Source organism: Passer montanus, unplaced genomic scaffold, assembly GCF_014805655.1.
Source record: "Passer montanus isolate IOZ18808 unplaced genomic scaffold, ASM1480565v1 scaffold167, whole genome shotgun sequence".
Lineage (NCBI taxonomy): Eukaryota > Metazoa > Chordata > Aves > Passeriformes > Passeridae > Passer > Passer montanus.
The window spans coordinates 58,100-84,451 of NW_024363938.1; the positions used below are offsets into that span (position 1 = coordinate 58,100).

Consider the following 26,352-nt stretch of genomic DNA (forward strand, 5'->3'; position numbering starts at 1 on the left):
TCCTTGCCCTCAAATTCCTGATTTTCCTTAGGTGGTCCCAGCTGTCCTCAGCACTGGCCATTACTTTGTGCCTTGTCCTGTCATTTCTGGACCCTGGGGTTGTTTGAAGAGCACAAATGAAGGTGCATGAGCACTGCTGACCTTTCTTTGAGTACTCAGAAATGCTGTATTTCTAAGGGTAGGAAACAGCCAGGAAATTTTTCATCTTTTATTCATGTGACTAGCTTTTACTGCAAAAGAATTGGGAAATTGAAAATTAGAAACTTTGGACAGACCTGGGAAAGCAATTCAAATGCAAATACCAGCGGGTTGATGCAAAGACAATGAAACTGAACACATGGACACCAAGTTACAACAAAAAATTCATTAGAAGAGATGTCAGACCAGACAAAAAACTGAGTAACCTGGTTCAAATCGCGATGGCAGAGATTTCAAAAGGCCTGCTTTACAAAATAATCAGGAACTAAATATTTAATGGAAAGTTTCACCAGACACCTGGTGTGAAATGTAAGACTGGGGCCATGCCTTGGCTCTCCTGGCTTTTATCCCAGTTACAAAACTGTCTCTGTGCTCCACAGAGGGAATTTCTGTGCACCTTTCACTGGGAACACTTCACAGAATTCACCGAGTCACTGGATTGGGCTGGAAGAGACCTCCAAGATCATCGAGTCCAACCCAGCCCCAACACCTCAACTAAACCCTGGCACCCAGTGCCACATCCAGTCTGTTTTAAACACATCCAGGGATGGTGACTCCACCACCTCCCCAAGCAGACCATTCCAGTTCTTTATCACCCTTTCTGTAAAAAACTTTTTCCTAAAATCCAACGTGTATTTCCCTTGCTGCAGCTTGAGGCTGTGTCCCCTGGTTCTGTCAGTGCTGCCTGGAGAAGAGCCCAACCCCAGCTGAGCACAGCCACCCTTCAGGAGCTGTACAGAGTGATAAGGTCACCCCTGAGTCTCCTTTCCTCCAGGCTGAGCACCCCCAGCTCCCTCAGTGGTTCCTCTCAGGGTTTGTGTTCCCAGCCCCTCTCCAGCCCCGTTGCCTCCTCTGGACGCGCTCCAGCGCCTCAACGTCCTTCCCAAACTGAGGGGCCAGAGCTGGACACAGCACTCCAGGTGTGGCCTCACCAGTGCCAGCCACAGGGGCAGAATGACCTCCCTGCTCCTGCTGGCCACACCATTCCTGATCCAGGCCTGGAGCCATTGGGCTTCTTGGCCACCAGGGCACACTGCTGGCTCATGTTCAGCCACTGTGGATCAGCACCCCCAGGTCCTTTTCTGTCTGGGCACTGTCCAGCATACCTGGACTTCAGGCAGTTAGTAAAGCTCTAATTTCTCTCCAAGTAAGTCTGAATGGGTGAGACTTCCATCAGCACAAAGCCTCTGCACTGCAGCTCTCCAGCTGCTTGGCTCCCCGCTCTCCCCACTCCAGGGTTATCAGTTCCCAAGTGTCCTTGTGGATGAAGATGCTATTTTGGCCTCCATCTCTCCACACTGCCTCATCCATCCTCGCAGAGCTTGATGAGATCATTGTCTTGAGTGCTGTGAGGAGTGAAGAACACACCAATTTCCAGCCACGACTGCTGGCCCTGCATGTTAAGGGCTGGCTGGCTCAGGGGATGTCGGCTGATATGCCCAAGAGCCGCTAGGAACAGCAAGAAGGAAGGAGAAATTGCTCCTTGGATGCCTTGGCCACAAAGTTTGGAAACTCTGAGGTTTCACAAGTACAGTGTGAAATATGATTTAACACAGGAGGTGTTATTCACAGCAGTGAGAGGACGATCCAAAACCCACACTTGTCCCTGGGTGCAGCAAAGGCACCTGGCACAAGTGTCCCAGCACGACTTCGGGTGACAACGCCTGGTTCCATCAGCACTTGGGATAACTCAGAGGGAAGTTAAAATAGAAGTTGGCACAATCAGCATGATCAGAGAGCTCCCTGCTCTGCTCCTGTACAAAAGCTTGGATTTCATTCCTGGCAAAGCCAAGGTTTGCCAAGTGCCCAGCACTGCTAATGAACTCAGCACATTCTGACCGTACTCAGGCTGTTTGCCCCAGATGCATTCCTGACACCCCTCTTTCCAAATTCCAGTCACTTTTTACCAACCTGATACAGAATGATACAATTAGGAGAAAATCCCAGAATGGTTTGGGTTGAAAGGGATTTCAAAGTCCAACCTGTCCCTAGCCCTGCCATAGGCAGGGACATCTTCCATTATCCCAGGTTACTCCAAGCCCTGTCCAACCTGGCCTTGGACACTTCCAGGGATCCAGAGGCAGTGAGTTCTCCATGTCTGGGATGTGCAGCTGTGCTGCCCTAGCCCTTCCCCAGAGCCTAGAGACACCCAGCACAGCCTGGAGATGCCATCAGGATCTCCAGACAGGACACACATCCAAAGTGCTGCAGGAAATGCCAGCTCCTCCCTTTTTGAGGGATGCTGGGAAGCTGTCTGGCAGGAATGCTGACCTTCTTGCCTCATGTCCAGCTCAGTAGCCAAGTATTTCTCCAAATGATGCTTCCAAAGTCATGGATATTTAAGAGTAATAAAGAAGAAAGGGGATAAGGATTTCACTGTACAAACATTATCTCAGCTTCATCTGCCCTCCTCAAGGACCTCCAGCCAAAGTGATCTCCACAAGGATGAGATGTTTGCCATCTCTCCCCCCAGGCCTGCAGGCAGCTCAGCAGCCTCCCTGCTGGCAGCAAAAATCCACTCGCTTTCAGTTGATACGCAAGACAGGAGACCGTGGTTTCTGAGAAGCTGAAAATGAGCATCTTCCAGAAAAACAAACCCATAATAAACAGCCCAGAAATGCCTGACTGCTTTATCTCCATCACACACAAGCAAAGCACGGATTTTCTGCTAGATCACATTCAATACACAAATCTATTTAAAAACAACAGCTCATAAACACTCTTGCCACAAGTTTTGGGGGGTTGGTTTTGTTCAGGGCATTTTTTGTTGAAAGGACACAAACCCAGCAATCCTGAACGTCTGAAAGGCTGGAATTGCTGCCAAATCAGAACTGAATCAGCTATTAAACACCTCTACAAATTACCCTGATGTCGGGAAAACAAGCCATGTCCATGTTAGCCAGAAACATTGGAGGCTCTGGGATGAATCACAGCAGTGACGTGGCTGCCATGCTTGAAAGGACACAGTCATGACTTGGGGACGTCACCAGACGGCCCAAAACAATCACCCACCAAGACATATTTTTTCATAGGTGCTCTCCAGAGCTTTTCAGGTGCAAGGCTGGTGTGTGCTGTGATTTATTTTGGGCTGGGAAAGCAGCAGTCTCACCTTACCGGATATTTTATCGACCCATTAAGTAGCAAATTCCTCTTAAATCTTGCTTTTTCTTTGAAGTACCTTCCAAAAAGTAAACAAAGGCTCTTAAAAGGTCACAGACAGGTTTTCTTTCCTACACATGAAAGATGGAGGCATTTTTAAGCCTGCCAATATTTTCAAAGCCTGTATCGCCTCCAAATAGCTGGGAGAAGAGAAAATGTCTTTCTGCACCTGTATTTTCTCCCCCTAAATGAAAGGGTTGTTTCATGACCCACTGAAAATTATGAAACAGATCAAGAATGACAGAAATGTTTTCAGGCTGAGGGAAAAGGGACTCCTGTGGGCAAATGTAATTCATCTGAGGAGGGGATGGCAGACCGAGTCCGAAATAAATGAGGTTCTGAGCGATCTCCCTGAGCTTGGAGCAGCAATCATGTGAAATATTGGTGTATCCAAGCAGATGTTGGCATCTGCTTGTGTGCTGTGGAAAACCAGAAGCTGCATCTCCTCAGGAATTACACTGCAGGTGAGACCCAGCAGGTGCAGGTGCAGAGCCATGAGGGAATTAGAAGGGAAGGAAGGATGAAGGAGAAATGCATGACACTGTCAGAGGGGTGTTCCAGCACCCAAATGTCCTACAAACACCACCTGGCCCACACTCCCTCACACAGAAAAGGAATCCAAGATGATGGAGTGCAAGTTCAGAGCAGAAAATGGGATTTCTTTCCAAGCAAATCAGACTTGGAAGTACAACAAAACCTTTAGCCACTGGTCCCTTCTGCCGGGTTCGGTCAGTAAAGGACACCAAACCAAACAGGATGTTTTTTCCTTGGATTACTGATGATTATGGAATTGGCCAATATGGATTCACTTAGGAATATTCAACAAAGGGAGCCACTGCCTAATTGTTGGTGTGCAACCTGCTGGGAACAGCTGCTTTGAATACTGATCACCTGAGCAGATTAATTCGTAATTAATGTCTCCATGGAACCTGAGGGCTTCTAAAAATAAATGTCTCTTCCCAGCCAGGACAATTGCGGTTTGTTTTGCTCCTTTGGAGGTGAAACCCAGCTCTTTAGGAATGTGCTGTGCTTTTCCAGGCTAAGAGTATTGGGGAGACCCACAAAAAAAAATAGAATCCCTCAGATTCCATCATTTTGCCGAATCCCGTCGGACCCTGCCTCGGAGACTCAGCCTCATCCTGCTTGCCAAGATGATACTGGCTTGTTTACAGCACTGAGTGCTCCTCTTTCACCCTGCTCAGGGTTTACTCCATGGGTTGAGCAGGTTTACAACTCATCCCAAGGCTGGGCATCCACACGGAGCACAGACTCCATCCCCATGCTCCCTCTAAACAGGGAGTTTCTCCTCCTCCAAGCCCTGCCTTCATGTCTGCCCCAAGCAGGTAAAATGACTTTATTAGCATGGCCAGTCTGCCATTCCATTCCTGCCGTCAATAAAATCCTTTCTGTCTGTCTGTGCTGCTTTTCCTCAATGGCTTTATCTGTTTGCTGATCGTTTTTCCCCATTCACTGAGACACAAATCCCACAAGCTGTTACTCCATTCCCCAGGTTCCCACAGTGCAGGAATCGATATCTTTTGAAAGACAAACCTAAACTGCCTTTTCCTGAGGCCAGCATTCCCTTCCTCTTCCCTCCCTGGGAGCCTTGGTGGTGTTGGCTGTGAAACAAAACCATTTTTGAGGTTATCAACCTGCACAGGGGAGCTGAGGGGAGAATTCCACACATCTTCTGAAACAGATTCCTCTGGATTGCACAGCAGCCCAAGGAGCTGTTCCCTGGCATGAATAATAGGCCAAACACACCGGGGGCTGTTTTCAACCCACGTTTTAGGTTATGGAATTGCTTCTTGCTGAGGTTATTCTTGAAATTAGGAGAGTTTCAGACTGCCTGGGAATGCAAATTCTTAGGGCAGCTTAGCAACAACAGCTCAGGGGGTGACTTGTAACAATGACAGAAGGAAGAAAATTGGAAGGATTAGGAAAAAAAGCCTCCTGCAAGACCTTTGTTAAAGCTTGTCAACAACAGAATCTGGCTGCTCTTCCCCTGTAAGAATTAGGTTTGACTTTGGTAAAGACCACAAAAAAAACCCTCATTTTGTCAGCTAAAATAATTTCATTTCCACATGCAGTACTTGGGTTATTGTACAGGGAAAGTCCTTAACAAAGCAATGCCTGATCACATGAAGAAATTTGGGATGTTATCTTGAGATCAAGACAAACCACACAGGAAGTGTGGCAAACTGTGATCAGGAAAGCTGCAGGGCAAAAATACAGATCTTTTCAAAGACACAGAGAGATCATTTAGCCAAAGAGAAGAAAGTGCCCAGTGGTGGTTGAGCTGGAGGTGGTTCCACCCAGGCTTGCTCCAGGACAGCAGCCTGGCACATTTGGATTTTCAAATGCACTTAGCCTTGCTAATGGCTCCATTATCAATATTTTTAACTGGCAGAGTCCCTCCAGTTAACTTCCCACAGCAAAAACAAGCTGCAAGCACTTCTTATGCTTCAAGAAGTGGCCCCTAGCTCTGGAAAGCACAATGCTTTAATCTCAAATCCTAAATAATGCACTGAAGGGGGAAAGTTCTGTTAAAAAAGAACACAGTGAACCATTTCTGTCCAAGAGTGTAACAGAAGCACAGTGTTTATATTCCCATTTACCAGGAAGATCCCTTGTGTCCCAGTTGTTTCCTTTTGGTTTTTTATGCTGCCATTAGTCAGCCACAGGGGTGTGGGGCCTGAGGGGTGCAAGTGTTCTCAGTACTCTATCAGCAACTCTCCAGACTCCCTGTGACTGGGACTTTTAGCCCTATCCAATGTGAGCTGGAAGAAAAATCACTCGGCTTTCCTTCTGGATGACTGGAGGCTTTCCCAGCCAGATGTTCTACCTGAACATCCCGTCCCAGCACAGAACAAGCAAGGAAAAAGCTGAGACACTGCTTTAATCACCTTCATTAACAAACCAATCGTTAAAGTTTAATTTCTTCATCAGATAATAAATGTAGGTGCTGTTTTCTCCCAGCACAGACCTGTTTTCAGGCTGCTTTTGTGATGGAAAGCCCTGAGGAGGAGCTGTGGTGTCCATTCCTCCAGGCAGCACCAAAGCACCCCGGCAAACCTTTGTGCCCAGCTCACCACTGGGAACAGGGAAGGTGCAATTCCCTGTTAAAGCACTCAGGGAATTGGACTGAACCACTGGAGCTGTGACACGAGGCAGCAGTGCCTGATTTGGGGAAAATTCAGTCATTTAACACACCAGTTCTCTTTGCCTGACTTTGATGTCTTGAAGAACTTGAGCCTCACAAGGAGAAGCAGGGTGTGCTCCCAGCTCCCAGTGTGAGGGGATGATGTCAGAATTCCAAGCAGGCTGGAGGCAGCAGCAGCAGCAATATTCCAGCACATTAGCAATCATCTGCCATGGGGAGAGCTAATTTTTGCCTCATTAGAGCCTGATATGAATCTGTGATGTTGAACAGTTCCATTTGCAGCTGCTCCCAACCTGTTCTGGCCAGGTTTTTGTGGTAATCACCAGGCTGAACCAGAGCAGGGATGCTGGGAAAGCATTTCTTTCCAAAGAAACATGGTAGCTGTTAATGCACACCAAGAGTGGATGAACCCTTCTGGTTCTTTAAAAGATACCTTTTCCATGCTTCAAATCTTTCCAGGGATCAGGAAGGACATCCAGGGATGAGCAAGCACAAGGTCTCACAGGCCACCAGGGACATATTCCAAATATCCTGCAGATAGCAAAGCTCACAGAACAAATGCCATGGAAGGAAATAGCTAAGTCAAATTAACAAAATTACACATTCCCTTAGGAAGGGAATCATATTTGAAATGTAAAACTGTCTACATTTCCTAAGGAATTGTCAAATTCGTATCCTGTCTTTTACCACTGGGGGGGAAAAAAAAGGCAAAAAAAAAAAAGCTTTTTTTGCTCTTAGGACTTGTTGCCTGTTTGGGTCTGTGGGTGACTCCTAATTCCCAGATGGTGCAAACCCCCTCACCCCTGGCATGTTTCCATTCCCTGTTCCCCTTCTCCACAGTACAGAGGAACCTGCTCTGGTGGAAGCTGTCCCTGCCCATGGCAGGAGGAGGAACTGGATGAGCTTTAAAGCCTTGTCCTGGCCTTGGACACTTCCAGGGACTGGGAATCCACAATTTCTCTGGCAACCTGTGCCAGTCAGGACCTCCCCATTATGGGGAATAACATCCTGAATAAACCCAGGACAACCCAAATCAGGCTGACAGGACTCTGAGAAACCCTAACACTGAAGCTCGTCACTCCCACAGCACTGTCATTGCATTAACTTGTTTATTCTGAGCTTTTAAAAACCGTGATTCTTTCCACTCCTTGTGGAGCTCTTAAAATCACTAATTTGTAATATTGGAGTGAATACTCCCTGATTTCTATTCTGGCATCAGAGCCATTCCTAATGCAGATATCCCACAGTCTGACAGCTGATCTGCATAATGTGGTGAATGTACTTATAACTCATCTCCAGACAGGGAAATAAATCTCCAGCACCTCTTTTTGCTGTGTGCTACAGCACAATGCACAGCTCTGGAAACGCCTCCTGAGTGCCAATTCTGACTTGCAGGGTTCAGAAAATTAAAACTGTATTAGGAAACAGATCATTTTCATCACTTACTCAGGGGGAACAAAAGCCCAGCAAGAGTTTTTAACCCTTAACCTGTTTAGACATCAGTAACCCTAAGGAATGGGATTTATCCATTCCATGGGGCCTGGAGCTGCTGGAGAGAGCCCAGGGAGGCACCAGGATGAGCAGAGGGATGGAGCAGCTCTGCTGGGAGGAAAGGCTGGGAGAGCTGGGATTGTTCAGCCTGGAGAGGAGAAGCTTTGGGGTGACCAAATTGTGGCCTTGCAGGGCCTGAAGGGGCTGCAGGAAACATGGAGAGAGACTCTGTACAAAGGATGGAGGAGGAGGACACAGGCAATGGTTTCCCACTGCCAGAGGGCAGGGATAGATGGGATATAGGGAAGGAATTGTTCCCTGGGAGGGTGGGCAGGCCCTGGCACAGGGTGCCCAGAGCAGCTGTGGCTGCCCCTGGATCCCTGGCACTGCCCAAGGCCAGGCTGGACAGGGCTTGGAGCAGCCTGGGACAGTGGAAGGTGTCCCTTTGAGGTCCCTTCCCACACTCCTTCCTGCCTTGGCCCGATCAGCTCTGAACAGTCCTCAGTGGAAGTCCCAAAATCCATATCCCATTCCACACTCCATTGCCTCCCATCAGCTTTCATTTACTGTGAGATTTTATGTTCTGCTTTGGCCCCAGCTCTCATCCTCTTTTTCAGCCTGCCTTGTTGGAGGCCAGAGCACGAAGGCAAGGTTTCACTTACTGCTCATCTTCCTCTGGCAAATAACAACATTAAACAGAGCATGGAGACAGCAGCTCGGTGACAGATGGGGCTGTGCTGGTTTGTGTCACCCAAGGACCTGGCTCGGAATGCTAACACATGGAAATCACCCAGCTGCGGAACTGGGAAGGAAATCTGGGGACAGGAACAGGGATAAAGAGCACCAACCTTGCTTTTTTTGTCAGCAAAATCAGAGGCTTCCCTGGAAGTGTTCAAGGGCAGGTTGGAGCAATCTGGGACAGTGAAGCTGTCTCTGCCCATGGCAGGGAATGAAATGTTCTTTAAGGTCCCTCCTAGCCCAAACCATTCTGGCATCTAGGATTTCTTTTGCCAAAGTAAGACAGAAAACTGAGATTGATATTAATATTTAAAAGGGAAAGCAGCACAAGAAGCTGTTGGGGCTTCTCAGCACTCCCCATTCCCTTGATCTTCCCAACTACCACCCAAAGCTCATGAGGAAACCCAAATGCTTTTTGTTCCAGTCGACACAGCACAAGAGCAGGAAATAAATTATCCTCCCAGCAGCAATGATGAGCAGAATTCTGCAGTGTTAAATATGTTCTGCAGTGTTAAATATGTTCAGCCAAGTGGGGTCTGTGAAAAAGGCCTGGTTTTTCCAAGAAGGAAAGCAATGTCCTAGAGAGAGCTGACAAATGATAATAAGCAGAGGCTGCTGGTGGAAAGCAGAAAATAAACTTCCTTTCTTTTCATTCATCATGCAGCAGGTCCACTTGTTCCCTCCAGATGAACATTCCCAAGGACATCTCCTTCTCTTATCTTGTACCAACCAGGAACAAAAACATTCCTTGCTTTACCAAAAAAAACAAAAAAAAAAAGATCTTCCATGAGTTTATTCAGTCCAAATTTGAACACAGGAGCACAGTGTTAAATGGAGATCTCTGGAGCTGGTTCTCCTTTCAGGCCACATTGACCAGTTTGCTCTAAAAAAACTCTTGCCTGGGACCTGATACTTGGGGATTTTCCTCAGCCACTGTGGAATTTTTTCCCCATGGGTTACTACAAACCTCCAGGGATCACTAGAAAACTAAAACTTCAGCGGTGATGTCAGTTTTCCATCTTACTTCTGCCAAATAAATCCTAAACTTTGGGTTGGGAGGAACTTGAAAGCTCACCTCATTCCCCCCCCTGCCATGGGTTACAGGTTTAGGGGCACAAATGGTTCCATAACCCTTAGGAACATTTTTTGCAGGGAGTTCTGCAGTAAATTCCCAAGTTATTCACCATTTTCAGTGGACACAATCGTGTGCCAGGTGCTCTGGGATGACCCCGCTGGAGCAGGAATGTGGCACCAGATGTCCCTTCCACTCTGATTTGTCCCAAGACCTTAAGGGCTTGGCCATAGCAGTTCCTCACTCCCCACTGCACATCTTTAATCCACATTACAACTGGACTTCCCTGTTCTGAGGGGAATAACTGCCACAAGAGAACAGGGCAGTAGAACATGGTGTTTTGGGCTGAAAACTCTGGTGGAAAAATACCCTGACTTCAGTCAGATTTCACATAGTTATCAACAAAAGCTCCTGCGCCTCTCCATCCCCCCAAAAATGTAATGAGAAGAGCTGGGAGCAGAAGAACAACAAGCAACAAAAAATACAATTAACTTCTGGAAGCCTGTGAAGTTCCATGTCACTACCAGTAAAATTTTTTTTAAAAGCCTCACAATCCAGGCATAAAATGACTTCAAGTTACTTCCTACTCCAAGATAAGAGTTTACAGAGTTTCAGCAGTGATAAAGAGTCCCTTGTGGAGCTCCAGAACCACCCCAGAATTATTGCTTTTCCAGATCTGCAGCATCTCAAATCCCGGCTCTGCTGCTATTTAGAATATGAGAAAGCTCCCCCACTGTTATTTCATGTTCTGGTAGCTCCACAAAATAGCTTTTGCAGTCAGAACTGAGAGGCTATGAAAATATTTAGCACAAGGATGGCAAACATCTTATTTTTATTAGTTTTTCCATCTTAAATGCAACGTGTTCTGATTGCATTTAATTATCATCTGTGCCTGGATGTGCGAGGAGCAGCAGCTGCTGGGATACACTGTAATTTCCATTATTTTAGATAAATACAGTGCAAACATTGATCTGACATTTTGATTTGTTTCCTGAGAGCAGAATTCTCATTTTTCCCCCAAACCCATCTGCCAGGGCTGCAAAGAAGTTGCAGATCAGGACCCCTCCACATCAAAGCACAGGAAAAATCAGAAAACTTTGCCAAATAATGCAATGCAAACATCTCCACCCCCCCATCCCAGTTTTATCCTTTTGTTTGGATTTATTCTCAGACCTGTCTCTGTTAAAACTTCTGGGCTGCACAAAGCCTTGGCCAAAAATCCAAAATGCAGAAATCCATGGGAGGTTTTTCCCACCAAAAAAAAAAAGGAGAAGAAACCTCAGTGGAGAAGAAAATGCAGGAAATGTTCTCATGAGCTTTCCCTGAGGTGAAGAGATGTTCAACCAAGGTGAAGTGTTTAAGGAACATTGAAAAGCTCCCTAGGACCAAGAGGAATGGTTTCCCCCATTTCACCCATTCGTGCCTGGAATAGCAATGATGAACTCACTACTCAAAAGCTCTTTGGGATGAGGATTCCAGAAGAAGCAGGAGCTGATCCTGATGGGATCACCTCCAGCTCAGGCTATTCTGTATTTGTACAATTCTGACCCAGCCTCCCTCTCCTTCCCCTTCCCAAAATTGGTGATTTTGAGCTCTCTCCCCACAACCAAGAGTAGGAACAAAGGGCACTGAGCTCCCATGGTCTGATTATTTTTGTAGATGAGTTCTCCAAGCAAACAAGGAATCCAAAGCCAGTGGAGCCCACCCAAAGGGAGCCTTCCCTTTACTGGTCCTTTAACAATAGCTTGGATTCTAACACTGGAATCTTTCTATCTGCACACACAGCCTGAGTTACAGAGCCCTGGAGTTGAAGGGGCACAGCCAAAGGTCAGAATCCAGGCTCTCCCATGTTCACTGCTGAGCTGAAAACTTCTTTTATTTCACATTTCACATGTGGGAGCCGCAACAAAAGGGAGTCATGGGACAGTGGGGGGGACAAGAAAGACATTTGTGCCTCCCTTTCCAGCTGCTATTATTAATAAAATGAATGAGGCTTTATCTCCCCAATTTCTTTGGTAAATAAAATCCCCTTCACCACAAAGCAGCCTTCAAATAACTGCTGAGCAGTACAAAAATAAATGGCACATCAGCTATGATCTTATGTGGGGGAAAAATCCATTATAATTATGTTTCTCATCCAGTGGGAACTCTTTTGGAAGAGGCTCCACCTATCCACTGTTTTCCCTGGAGAGAAGATGGATATCTGACTGCCTGGGGATGAAGCAGGTTGTAGGAAAGCATTTACAGAATGATTTATCTGTTTGATAAACTCAGAGTTCTCCTCCCCAGCGATGAATTCTTTCAGCTTTTGCCAAGGCTGCCCCAGTTTTGTGTCAGTACCACACTGCAGAAAGACTCAGAGAGGCTCAGTAATGATTAGAGGAATGGCAAGAGGAGTAAATCACTGTGAATAGGAGCAGATCCCAAAGAAAGCCGAGCATTCACTGGGAAAATGAAAGGAATTCTCAGGTCAGCTCGACACTCAAACTTTTACAGCCCTGCAGAAGAACCTGCCAGCAGGCCCCTCTCATCCAGTTCCAACAGGAATTTGTGCTGGCAGCAGGGCTTGGCTGAGGACAGAGACACCAGACTTCACTCTTTGGGGGATTTCTATCTGTATAAATCATCAAATACCCTCCAGTCACTCCTCTCCTCTGCTGGTCCGGCAACACCTTCACATATTTGGGAACTCTGAAGTCATCAGTCCCAGCTTGGATCCCATTTTCTTCTCCTCCCTACCAAATATTGGCTTAGTTAACCAAAGATTGGGTTTTCCTTGCTGAGAAGGGATGACTTCACCATTATTTATGATTGCATTTTAAGTGCTAAGGTTTATTTCTGCAGCTTTAAAAATAACTGCTCTATCCAGAATATCAAACCACATCTGTCACAAGCCCAATCATCCTTTCATATCCCATTTCATCTTATGAACGTTTCATGAAATAAGTACAAGAAATGTTTAATTCTCCATCACTAATATGGGTAAATAATACTCTTGGAAGAGTTAATTATTAAGACACCATAAAATTAAAATAATGAGCTGATAACAGTGGAAGATTTGCATTCCATTGCCTGGGGTATGACAGGAAAACCCAATTTCTCCAAAAGGCAGGAAAGCCATGAAGCCTGCAGAGGAAAAAACCCTGATCTGACTCCTGCCCAAGCCTGCAATACCAGGATGAAGGAAACAAAAATGCATAGAACAAAAGCAGATGAAAGCATGAAACAGGAGAGCAAAGAAGAAGCTGCTGCCAGAGGGCATTCTCTCAAACCGCATGGGAAGTCCTGGGAAAAGCAGGCCCCTTGGAGAACAATGATTTGTTGGCAGGCTGTGCAGAAATTCCCACGTTGCCATAATTTCTAACTGATTCCTTGGCACATTTCTGTCTGAGGTTGGAAATGGGGCTGTGTACTCTGTCCCCACACTGCATTTATATTTTAATTTTCCTGATAATTCCTAATTTAATTTCCTGTTATTCCTATTCCCATATCCTTGCCCGAGAGCCCCTTAATTTCAAAGTTATAATATTTGGGAGGGAGGGGTTTACATTTTCCATTTCAAGGGAGGCTCCTGCCTTCCTTAGCAGACACCTGTCTTTCAAACCCAGACACCGAGCTCCCCTGGACACTGAGTGAATGCTCCCCAGTCTCCAGAGCCACCACCTGTGCAGTGAGATGCTGTCTTGGACATCTGTTTGGGACAGCAGATCCAGACCCCTCCAGAGGAGGTTTGGAGGCTCAGGCAGGGCCCAAAACAGCTGCTCTGAGAGGCAGAACAAGTCCTGGAAGCAGAACGGCCTCGACTGTGTTGGAAAAGCCCTGACTGCAATGGATGCTGTTGTTATCACCTTCTACAGTGCCCCTGGGAGATGCAGAGAGGTGGGAAGTAGCGATGTTATCAGGAATATACTTGGAGAAAGCACTCAAAACTGCCTGGCCCCACACCAGAAAGGAAGGAATTTCCCAGAGGACGCCTAGCAAGGACAGTATTTGGGCACACAGGACAAACCATACTGTGAAAAATCCCACTGCAGGGGCTCATCTCCATCTCTCCAGGTGTGATCCCAGAGCATGACAGTGACCCCAAACACCCCAAGCAGAGTTCAGCCAAATCTGTGCCAGAGCCTGCCCACCCTGCCAGGGAACAATTCCTTCCCAATGTCCCATCCATCCCTGCCCTCTGGCAGTGGGAGCCATTCCCTGTGTCCTGTCCCTCCATCCCTTGTCCCCAGTCCCTCTCCAGCTCTCCTGGAGCCCCTTCAGGCACTGGAAGGGGCTCTGAGCTCTCCCTGGAGCCTTTCCCTTCTCCAGGCTGAACAATCTCAGCTCTCCCAACCTTTCCTCCCAGCAGAGCTGCTCCATCCCTCAGATCATTTATGCTCCTTAAATCCAAAACAAGTCCCTGTTCTCCACAATTTGTTCCTTTTAAAGTATCAATCCCACCAAGCCCTTTCCCTGAGAGGAGGAGGATCTGACTCACGAGCCCCTCCAAGGGAATTAGTCCTGTTAAATCAGATCCACAAAAAGAGAGGAGAGAAGGGTCACAGGGAGGTGACACAAAGGCGTGACAAAGAGATGACTGCACAGAGCACCCCAGAGCCTGAAGTGACCCTGGGGGAAAGCAGGGAACTGCCCAGGTGGGCAAGCCAGCAGGAGGGAAAAGGGAGATGTGGGAAGTCAGTGCCTGAATCCTTGGGGCAGAGGCTGTGCGGGCACTGAGGTGATGCCTGGGGGAACACAGACAACACCCATGTGCCTGCTTTGCTTTAGATTCAACAGGAAAAACCCCAGAGCCTCCCAGAGGAGCATTTCACCCCATGGAAGGACTCCCATTTGTCTCTGTATTTCAAACAGCCCCACAGACCTTGTTTGTGTTCCCTTATCAACCCCCAGCTCCATGTCCCAGCACATCCCACAGTTTGTAGAAACACACTGCTTCCCAAGACTCCCAGAAACCCATATTCCCATGGGAAATCAAAGTTAGATCCTTCCTTTGGGGGAGCTTCCAAGAGGGAAGCAAGAGACAAAGTCACCTTTAAAAATAAAATGCAAATCCCCACAACTGAAGACACAAATAAAAGGAAATTTGAGAGGGAAAATTACTAAAACAGGGGATGGTTCTCAAAAAGCTGCTTCTTCCCTCTCCATGCCTGTAGAAGCAGGAGCACACAGGGGATATTTCTTCCCTCAGGTTCTCCAGGGGTGTGCAGAGCTGCAGCCTCAGAACTCACGTGCAGCACCCACTGAAAACACAAAACCATGAACCACAAAAGAGTTAATCCAAGGAATTCCCCTTTCCCCCTCTGTCACTGAATTATTTCTTCCATGCTTCATGGGAATGGCACCAACCTTAAAGGGAGGACTCTTTACACCTATGACTAAAGTGTCTAAAAAAACTATTATATTCTAAATTTTATTCTAAAAATATCCTTTTATTCACAGGAGAGCCTCAAACCTGGGCACTGCCACCTGATTTCTCCACAGGATCTTCCTGCCCTAATCCAACCTGACAGCCTGCAGCTGGGTGGCTCAGCCAGAGGAAACATTTGGGGTCAGAGGTGGGATATCACATTTATCCTCATCAGTGTGAGGCAGCACCCACGCACAGCTCCAGCCTGTCAACACCGCCCAGATCTGAGGTGGAGCTCTCTGAAAACACCTCTCCAGGCTGCCACATTTTAAAATGCTTTCAGCAAAATGTTAGGAATGTTGCAAAGTCAGCAAATGCAAACCTGCAAAAGCACCACTTGGAAAATTCACAGAATCACAGGGTTGGAAGAGACCTCCAAAATCATCAAGTCCAACCCAGCCCCAACACTTCAACTAAACCCTGGCACCCAGTGCCACATCCATTCTGTTTTTAAACACATCCTGGGAAATGTTTAGGGTTTTTTCCCTTAAAGAAAAAAAAGGGAGGTAGCAGACTCATCTACGGTTAATTAACAATAACCTTTTTTGGCGCTAAAAACCCTCAATTTGAAGACAAATAATCCATTGAGCCCCTCTCAGAGCAGCAAAATTTTCCCAGGAAAGGGAATATATCCAATAAATAAATTTATTTTCCTCTCACAACTGTTTTCCCTGCAGAGCCAAAAGTTCCAGTGCAGAGTAGTTTAAGGCAGAGCATCTCTCATCCCCTTTTTTTCATTCCCAGTCTCACAGCCTGGAGGAATATTCCTGCTGGAGGTGGGCACAGCAGGGATGTTTAATGCTGCCAGCAATTTCAGCCCCTGATGGGTACTTGTCACATCACAAATACATTCATTCCCACATTCAAAGCACAGCTGTAAGGGAAATTTTTTGGTGTTGCTCAAGGTTTAGGGCATCTCTTGACCCATTTCAGTTAATAAGGAAAAGTTGAGGGGGTTTCTTGCTACTTTTTGAACACAAGGGAATCAAGGGCTGTTCTCAGAGGGCTAAAGGAACAGAACAGAGAGCGTGAAGCCAGGGAAATAAAGTGTTTTAAAGAATGGGATGTGGTGGGGCCAGCACCTGAAAGCCTGAACCAGAGACCCTCGTATCCCTAGAGGTGGGAATTTGGCCAGCAAGACACAGACTGTGGCTAAAGTCACTCCAGAATACAAACAAAAAACACAACACCAACAGCCTTATTAGACTTATTAAAAGCAAAGAAGCTCTAAATTCAGGATTCTGCTTGCTGAGAAATTTCAGCTTCAGCTCCTGACTCAAAGCTCTGGTTTTTGTCACTACCAGCTCAAAGAAGAGCAAGAGCCCAAGTGAGGAAGGGAAAAGGAATTAATGGAATGAGGGAAGAAGGACAGAATTTATTTGATTTCTGAGAAAACACCTCTCAGTAATACTGAAAGATGGGTCTCTCCAGTAGAGTTTTGCAAAGAACAGAGTTTTTATTTGGGTTGATTGTGTTAATAATTGACATAGAATGATGAACCAAAATGAGCTCTCATAACCTATTTGATAATGTCCTCTCCCATTTCCATGACTTCATCATCACTCATTGCATTATGTCTAAACACAGACTATAAACTCTCCATAATTGAGTTTGCAAAGCATTATGCATATTTAGGGAGCTATCTAAATAATCTTAAATTAAGTTACAAAGCCAAGGGAAGAGCCAAGTCGTGCCCTCACACACACAGGGCTGCCAGGAGAACATGGAAAACCTCAAGTGCCCAAAAAACACAAAATCTGGTTTTGATACACATTGGTTGCACACTCATCACCACAAGGCTAAATAATAACCATAAAGATGATAAAATCTATCAGCAGTAAAGAGTGCTCATCCTCAATACCCCAAACCATGCTGGAAACAGTTCTGTTGATGATGATTTACTATCAGCAGTAAAGAGTGATTTACTATCAGCAGTAAAGAGTGCTCATCCTCAATACCCCAAACCATGCTGGAAACAGTTCTGCCTCTAAAATCTCTCACAAATCCTCTCCAGGGAGTGGGAAGAGGCTGAGCAGGAAATAAACACACCTTGATTCCAACATGTCCTGTTCTTTGAGGTTTTTTTTCAAGGGATAGCATTGAACACAACATCCCAAGAGCAGCCAGGCAGCAAAAACCCCATGAGCAAACCTCTGCGTGGGGGGAATTTGGGAAGCGAGCACAGAACTGCACAGGGCAAATCCTCCACATTTCCACTAGGAAGAAAATACTATTCAAGGATTATTTTAAAGCAGTTTTTTTTTATCATCAACAGAACAGATTGTTCACCTCAAAGTAGTCTCTGTATTCAGAGGACTGAAAAACTTAAATCTCTCCGTGCAAACCCTAAATCTTTCCATGCAAACCTTAAATCTTCCCATGCAGTGCTGGGGGTGGAAACACATAATTCAAAGAAAAACCATTTCAATGTGCAAAATTCAAAACTATGAAAAACCAGAGGAATTAAACCTGTGCCTTGAGAAAGGACTTAACCTTAAAAGGACAGAAGCTTCAAGTTGTTTTGGGAAACCAGTGAGGAGTATTTGCAACTATACAGCATGAGGAATTTGGCAGGAAAGCTTGTTTAAAGGATGGCTTACTGCCTTGGAAAGATTTTTGTTTAAAAGAACAATTTAAGATATTAAAATATAGATGAGCAAGTGAAAAGGTGTTATCTGGCCAAAATGTTTGAGTCCACCAGATAGTTCTGGTGAGGAGCAAGAAGAATTTGATAAGCTTGTATCTATTGTGGCACCAAATCACAGCAGGAAGGAAAACAGGGGTAATTCCCTGAGAACTCAGGATCAGCCACTCTGGATGCACACGAGCCTTGATCCAGCTCAGTAACTCTGACAGCTGACATGCACTTCCTTAACAATAAAAAGCACAAATATACACAAAATATGTTCAGTTTGACACGTGGAGAGTAAGACAACCTGGAAAACAGACAAGACCAAACACAAGGAGCTGGGATTTTGGAAAGGCAGAGCATTGGCAACATCTGCTAGAAGATTTTTACAAAGCTGAATGAGAAACCCCAGCACATCCTGGGACACAGCACATGTGCTAGAGCACAGGTGCTGCTCTTCCTTTGTGCCCAGGATGCACCAAAACCATTTTCCATCCTCCCAAGCACAGCTCCTGTGGAGAACCCCATGTGCTGTGCCCACATTTCCACCTGGGAGGAGGCTGTGAGCACCTTCTCCCTGCTCCACAGCCACTTCCCATCTCCATTCCTTCTGTTAAAATCCTCATTTATCACCTCCAAGCACAGAACTCTGCTTAGGGGAGATTTGTTCCAGTGCAGGGTTAACAGCTTTCACCTCCTTTCTTTAGCCAGGCAGGCACACAAATCCAGGCAGAATTTTCCAGGCAAAAGCAGTCCACACAACTTTTAAGCAACCATATTTAGACAACCTCTTTCTCTGAAACCGTTTTTCCCACGAAAGGTTTTGTCTCTAAGTGTTGGGGAAAAAAAAAAAAAAAAAAAAAGGAATAAATAAATCATTTCCCAACCCTACCTTCCATGACATAGACCAGGGAACCCACATCTCCCTCCTTGATGATGCAGCTGTCCTTGCCATACTCCACGGGGTACATACAATCCACAATCTCCTGGATCTGGGACAATTCCAGGTTCTTCATGAAGTCATTGTCAAGGATCGCTTCCTTTATTAGCTCCTTGGACCTGGGGCACAAATGAAAAAAAAAAAAAAATCAGAATTTTCCCTAAAAATGTGCAGAGATGTCAAAGAAAAAAATTACAGAAATGTGAACTTGCAATTGTTTTTTGTAAATAAGCTTTAGACACGTCCAGCATTGCAATAAAAATAGATCTTGTGGAATTGCAAAATCCTCTTTTAGCTACAAGTTCCATGTCTACAGTAACACAGCTACTTAGAATATCGTCCATACACAAAACTGAAAGGAAGCACAAACAAGAAGGTAAGGGATTTATTACTTGGTTTATTACATTTTCTATTAATTACACAAACTGGAGCACACCAAGTGTGACACCGCATGGATTCTCTGAGTATTTATATTATAATCACTACAAGAAGCATTTGGCACAAAATCCCTAAATCCACTTGTGCAGATGGACAACTGAGAATGTTAAATCCTGATCTAGACCAAAACTGAAGCTCCTAAAACACCTCCAGGCTGGACAGCAGCTCCTCAGCCCTTCACTCCTCACCCTGGGGGCTGAACTGTTCCCTGCAGAGCCTGAGCAACCAGGAGGGATTAAACTGTTGGAAAGATGAATACAAAGCAAAGTTTTCAAAGAAAAACACTTTAATGGGCCGTGTCTTCTCGAAAAAGAGCCAAAGTGGGACTTGGGAGACCCAAACTGTGGGGAATGAATTTGTAGAGAATTCTCAAAGCCTGACAGGTTTACATAGTGTGTGTTTGTGCATCTCTGTGCAAACTTTGAGATAAGAAATGCTGACTCAGAAATGCCATGGAATAGGACAGACATTGTTGAGAGAGAAATGGAACAAGTTTCAACAGAGGGCCTTACAAATAAGACTAGATACTTTGGAGAAATAGAACTATGAAAAATGTATTATAGTGTATTATAATTAAAAACAGTTGGCTTCTGATTGTAATAACATTAACTATAACACCTGTATTGTCTCACCCTTCTCCTAAGACTGAAAACAGAATAAAAGTTTTTTTAAAACAGCTCTCAGTTACCCCATCTCTAAATCCAAAAAGAGTTTAATCTGACACCAAACCACCACAGTGTCACATTCACATTTTCTGAAAAATCCCTTCACCCAGGATTTTTCTCCTGGGAAGCTGAGAAGCCTCAGAGAAAAAGGAAAACAATAGTATCTCATTTGCTTCTCCTGTGTTTTGCTTCTTTAGAATGTAGTTGGAGATTGTTTCATTGGTTTCAGCTGTGAGTTGTTTTGACTCAATAGCCAATGAGTGCCAAGCTGTGTTGGACTCTGGAAAGAGTCATCATTATCTCTTTTGCCTCCTCTAAGTATCCTTTCTGTATTATTTAGTATAGTACAGTTTAGTATTAATATAATATAGTATCATAAAATAATAAATTTGCCTTCTGAAAACATAGAATCAAATTCATCATCCGTTCCTTCCTACCATGAAAATCCCCACAAATAAAATACCAAAGTCCTTGCACAGGGTCAGAGCAGCTCAGGGTTCCACCCACCACGCTGCCGGCTCGGTGATATTTAAGATTCTTTTTATTCCTTTGATAGTTTGGAGGTTATTTCAACACAGCTCATTCCACTGGACACCAGAGGCCACCAGAAGTGACCCTGCTGAAGGGCAGGAGGGGACAGGACCAGGCTGCCCAAGGATGTGGCAGTCTCAGGGTGCCACAAAACCATTCCTGGGAGTCGGAATCTGCCCTCACACCCATCCCTGGCTGCCTCTCCAGCCCCTCCTGTGTGCAAATAAGGACCCCCAAGTAAACCTGCACCCAGGGCATGCCTTCCTTTCATCAAAGCTGGGGATTTGTGAGGCTGACCAGGCACTGCACAACCCCAATTCCTCCATTTGCCAGATGCTGTGCTTGATTCAGCTCCTGACTGCTCTCCTGTCAGCCACCCCAAATCTTCCTAACAACGAGCTCCTTATTGCTCTTGCCCAACTGGCCACCAGAGAAAGCCTAATTGGAGCTTTTGTGTTCATCATGTCAACCTGCATTCCAATTCCTGGCTTTTATTTCATTCCAAAGCTCCAAATTTATTTCATTTCTCCTTGATAGAGTCGGGATTTCAAGTGGAGCTGCTGCAAAAGTCAAAAGACCCAGAAAGACTGTGGGGAATTCCTGGCCCAAGTCAAACTTCCCTCTGGATGTAGAGATGCTCAGCACAAAACAATGCTCTCCTTGTTGGAATTGAACACGGCAAAGGATTTGAGGAGGAGTTGGGAAATTTGGTCCAAACAACAGCAAAGGAACAGGAAAACTCAGTTGGACTCAATGAGCATAAAGGTCTTTTTCAACCTTTATGATTCTAGTTGGGGGAGAAGCAGCAAAACAGACCCAATGTGAACAAATTTATGGAATTCAAGAGCTTAATGTATTATCAATATTCTATTAATAATAATAGAATATTATTTCAGATGTGCAAGAGAACATCTGAACCACCTGATTCAGTCTCTGTCCTCAACACAGGAACAATCACAGCAAGCTCAGGGAGCCCCAGGTCATCCAAACCTTTTAACCACCCCACAAAATACATCATTGTGAAGGAAAACACATTGGCTGTGCCATCAAGGAAACACAGCTTCATCTCTGCCACATCTGAGCATCCTAAAATTAAATACCCAGAAGGAAAGGGCTGGGTAATAACTCAGTCATGCTTGAATGTGAGCAAAATAGGCTTTATTAGTAGGGATAATTGGTTAAGATGAGGCTTGGACTACAAAGCCTGTGAGAAAAGCACCTCCAGCTGCCCTTAAACAGTGCTGGCTGGAGGAACAAAACCACCTCGCAAGGCAGCTGCTTATTTATGAGAGGATTTCATAAAACCCCAGACTGTTTTGGGTTGGAAAAAACCTTAAAAATCATCTCCTTCCACCCCTGCCACCACAGACTGAACCATCCTCCATAGCCTGAGAGCTCCAAACCCTTCCAGCAGGAAATATTCCATCCATCTTTCAGAATAGAGTAAGAAAAAAAGCAGAGTTTGACACACTTAAAAATGAGTTGGTCCTAAAAATACAACGTTAGAGCTACAAGCAGAGCTCCTCTATTGTTCCCTGTGAGAGAATTTTCATCACTCTTAATAATTCAGAAAAATTATTCATGCACTGTGGCTTGCCAGTCCCACACACTCACACATGCCAGGCTTTCAGCAACTTCCACGTTATTTTATTATTATTATTATCTTTGCTCTCCCTGTAATTCACAGGAGCCATTTCAAATAAACAGGCTTTTTTCTGTTGTGTTTATTCTTATGTCCAATCCCAGGTGGGACAAGCCCTCCCAGACCATCAAGTCCAGCCTGTGCCCAATCCCCAACTTGTCACCAGCCCAGAAACACATGAACCTCAGAGCACATGAATGAACCCCTAGTTCCCAATTATTCAAATAAAAATTTGAATAATTTGTTATAAATAACAAATGCTTCTCCAAACAACACCATTCCTTAAGCATCACCATTATTTCGATACTGCAGCTATCCCACACATGTGAGTACAGGAATCTACCAGTAATACAGAACAAAAACTATTTTAAATGGTTAAAAAATCACACTCCTGCCACGGCAAGTAAGTGCTTTAAACAAGATACAGCTGTTCCATTACCTCTTATTTTCCAACAGCATTTCTTCTGTGCTTTCTGGTTCAGGTTTCTAATAGGAACAACACAAAACAAAATAACCCACAATATTTGTAAGGCAGCAGGACTGTTTCCAAATGAGCTTGTCTGAAGGAGGAGGATTTCCATGAATATTTACTTAGCCCTGGAGTGGATGTCTCTGCCTTCAGAGGGTCACTCAGAGTAGAAAGCAGTTATTGCCATCTTTCCTCTCCAGAGAAAGCAGCCTGGCACCAAGCCATCCCTGTTTTCCTGAAAGATTAATGACCAAATATGCTGGAGACTTGATGAAGAGTTTAAAAAGAGGGCACAATCCTCTGTGATACATCCTGTCCCAAATCAGTTTAGGTCCATCACGGTAATTAATAAGGCAACAGGAGGAAGAAGCTAATTGCATTCGAATTTGCAGAAGTCATGCAAAAAGAACCTTAACAAGTTTGCTACAAATACATTTAATGCATAAAAACCTGTTTGTGCTGTCTCTTAGGAGCAAAGCACACAGGGGGTGTCCATCCACCCCTCCCAGTGCTGTACTGGGGTGCTCTGCTCCCCCAGCCCGACCAGAGCCAGTCACCAGCATCCCCAACAAGCCAAAGAAATTTAGTTTTTTGTCCCTGTGCACAGAAGCTGTGTTAAGCTGTGGAAAGCCTTATGTTAAAAGGTTTGCAGTGGCCACAAAATGCTGAATTTCAAACCCTGCTATGAACATCCACTGGCACAAAGGCAGGAAATAAATAAAAATTCTGGTTTGTAACAGATGGGAAATAAAACCCCTGAGATTCATCCCCAGCAGGGTGGGGAGCTTAAGAGAGGGGGAATTCTGCCTCTGTGCCCAGCTGAGACCCCACCTGCAGACCTGCCCCAGCCCTGGGCCCAGCACAAGAGGACCTGGAGCTGCTGGAGAGAGCCCAGGGAGGCACCAGGATGAGCAGAGGGATGGAGCAGCTCTGCTGGGAGGAAAGGCTGGGACAGCTGGGGGAGGAGAAGGCTCCAGGGAGAGCTCAGAGCCCCTGCCAGGGCCTGAAGGGGATCCAGGAGAGCTGGAGAGGGACTGGGGACAAGGGACAGAGAGACAGGACATGGAGAATGGCTTCCCAGTGCCAGAGGGCAGGGATGGATGGGATATTGGGAATTAGGAATTGTTCCCTGGCAGAGTGGTGAGGGGATGGAATTCCCAGAGCAGCTGTGGCTGCCCCTGGATCCCTGGCAGTGCCCAAGGCCAGGCTGGACAGGGCTTGGAGCAGCCTGGGACAGTGGAAGGTGTCCCTGCCCATGGCAGGGGTGGCACTGGATGGGCTTTGATGTCCCTTCCAGCCCAATCCTTTCTGGGATGCTTTGCAGTGCCTGCAGTAAAACAGCCAACCCTGCAGCACAGGCTGTTGTTATCCTGACAGCAATTCCCATTTTCCAAGGAACACAAGAAATGCTCGTCCCAGGCTCTTCCCTCAGAGCAAAAACAGCCATGGTCTCCACGCTGGGTTTGTACCTTCTGGCATGTACAATAAATATTAGAACACAAAGTTATTCTTCATACCTAAAGGGCTTGTTTCAATGAGGAAAAGCCACTTGCTGGCTTTTAAGGAAGGGAAAAATTTAGGAGCAGATGGAAAAGCTTCTGACAGACCCCTCCAGGGATGCTTCCAAAAACCAAAGCCCTCCCACCAGACCCTGTACTGGTGCAGCCCCAGTTTGGAGCCTGCAGGAACCTGAGGGTCAAGGGGAGCTACCCAGGAATCACCTCCCAGGGAATCTGCTGCTGGCAAGAACTGGTTAAACAGAGGTTGGTCCGGAAAAATATAAGAAATTAAGAGTTCAATTTAAAGACTAGAGACACAATTCTGAATTTTAGGGTGTTTAACACCACAGCTTTGAAGCAAAACCACTTGAAACTACCAGTAAGGAAAATGAAAAGCATAGTTGGACAGGCTGAAAGATGCCTGAAAAAATAAAAGAATAAAGAACACACTTTGGAGTGACAAAAATAAGCAAGAGAATTTCTTTAGCTGTTTTCATCTCAAAACTTTTCAACATGCCAATACTAATGGGAGGAAGGAGTATTTTTTTCTGATGTTTCCCCCATCAGGAATTAACAACTACTACTAATAACCTAAATCTCCATATTTAGGAGGGAAACACCCACAGGAACTTGACCAAGCAGACAGAGAGAGTTCAAGTTTACAGAAGTAAAAACACAGGGTCCTGGGAGAGGAGAACTTCTTACTTACTCATACAATAAACCCTGCTCAAAGCTACCACAACCAGTGCCACCTTTTTTGGCTGGGTCATCACTGCTGTACAAACCCAAATTATTTGTAGAAACTCGTGCCCAAAAGCACTGGGTTTTGGGACCTTCCAAATCCCAGCCCAAGGAATTAAGTTGACTTCAGAGATGAAAATTGTGGAAGAAAATGTGCAGCCTCTGCCCCCGAATCTGAGAAGGGATATGAGAGTCCAGGCAATCCTGACAATTGTTTAAAATCCACACCGTGAAATGTTTAAAAGTGTTTACTTCTACAGAATGTGGCCATGGAAAAAGAATTAAAAAAAAAAACAAATCTTCCTTAAAAAGGGATAACACAGCCAAGGATTGTGCCTGCTCCAGCTTTCCAGAGACCATACAGCAGGACAGCACAAAGTGTTAGATTTTTTTTTTTTAAGCAGTCTCCAGCTGTGTCTCCCTTTCCAAAGGGGGTGCCCAAAAAGCAACGTTTCCAGCAGGGATGGGGAAGCTTTTTGCTCAAAGCTCACCTTAGTGAGCTTCTAACTCTGTTTTAAGCCCTTGTGCAGTTCAAAGAGTAGGCAACACTAAAACACACACTCAGCTCTGCAGTAGAACCCCAGAGTGGTTTGGGTTGGAAAGGACCTTAGAAATCACCTCCTTCCATCCCCTTTGGGCTGTCCCAAACACCTTCCACTGTCCAAACTGGCCTTGGACACTTCCAGGGATCCAGGGGCAGCCACAGCTTCTGTGCCAGGGCCTGCCCACCCTCACAGGGAAGAGTTTATTCTGTCTATGGAAACTGAATTTCCCCTCTGGTACTCTGAACCCATTCCCTGTGTCCTGGCACTCAAGTTACTGATGCAGGGTCCTTCTCCAGCTCCCATGTGTCCCTTCAGGCCCTGGAAGGACTGTGAGGTCTCCACACACCCTTCCCTTCTCTAGGCTGAGCATTCCCAGCTCTCCCAGCCTGGCTCCACACGGAAGGTGCTCCAGTCCCCTCAGCAATTTCAGGAGTTGCTCCAACAGCTTCACATCCTCCTTACACTGAAGTATCTGCAGAACTCATCTCCTGTGGCCTGGCCACACATCCAGAGGTCCCAAACTGGCAGCTGAGAACCACAAAACCTTCAGTGATACCAAAAAAAGCACCAGCAAGAGACAGCAGTCCAAACCTGTTCCCAGCACTCCTCCCTTCCCAGCATAACCCTTCCCAGGGTTGCTGTCAGCTCCTAGGTTCCCATCTAAGAACCAGAGGTAAGAAGCAGAACTTCCAGGATGATTATTCAATCCCTCGACCACCAGCCTGAAGCCCACACCCTTCAGCAAAGCTGCTTTTGCAAGCAAAGTGAAATTCTTGGTGGCAAGGCAAGGCGGAGGGTCCTCCCTGAGGGCCTTGAGTGCCAAAGCTCCCAGAGCAGGAACAAACCCCCAGCACAGGGCATTCCTGAAGGGTGAAACGCTGGACAATGCCTTCAAATCCCAAAACCTGCAAGGGAACAAATGGATCTCTTCATAACTCACTCTCAGGAGCAGAGCAGGAGAGGAAAGCTCAGACCTTTGGGTAAGGTCTGGGGCTTGTTTGAGCTCCAGTACCATTAATAGC

At 45.8% G+C, this 26,352-nt stretch overlaps 1 protein-coding gene across 3 annotated transcripts in view; it reads right to left on the reverse strand.

Annotated features, from left to right (window-relative positions):
* LOC120499713 (cGMP-dependent protein kinase 1-like) overlaps positions 1–26,352 on the reverse strand; it is a 92,427-nt gene that overhangs the window by 8,679 nt on the left and 57,396 nt on the right. Inside the window, exons 2-3 of one of the 3 annotated variants that reach the window (XM_039703733.1) lie at positions 18,753–18,919; positions 5,750–7,051 (exon numbers count right to left, since the gene is read on the reverse strand). In XM_039703733.1, coding sequence (XP_039559667.1) covers positions 7,020–7,051; positions 18,753–18,919 — 199 coding nt within the window. In that variant the 3' untranslated portion in view covers positions 5,750–7,019. Of the gene's footprint in view, positions 1–5,749; positions 7,067–18,752; positions 18,920–26,352 lie in introns of those variants that run through there. The other 2 variants (XM_039703732.1, XM_039703734.1) reach the window with 2 other exon arrangements.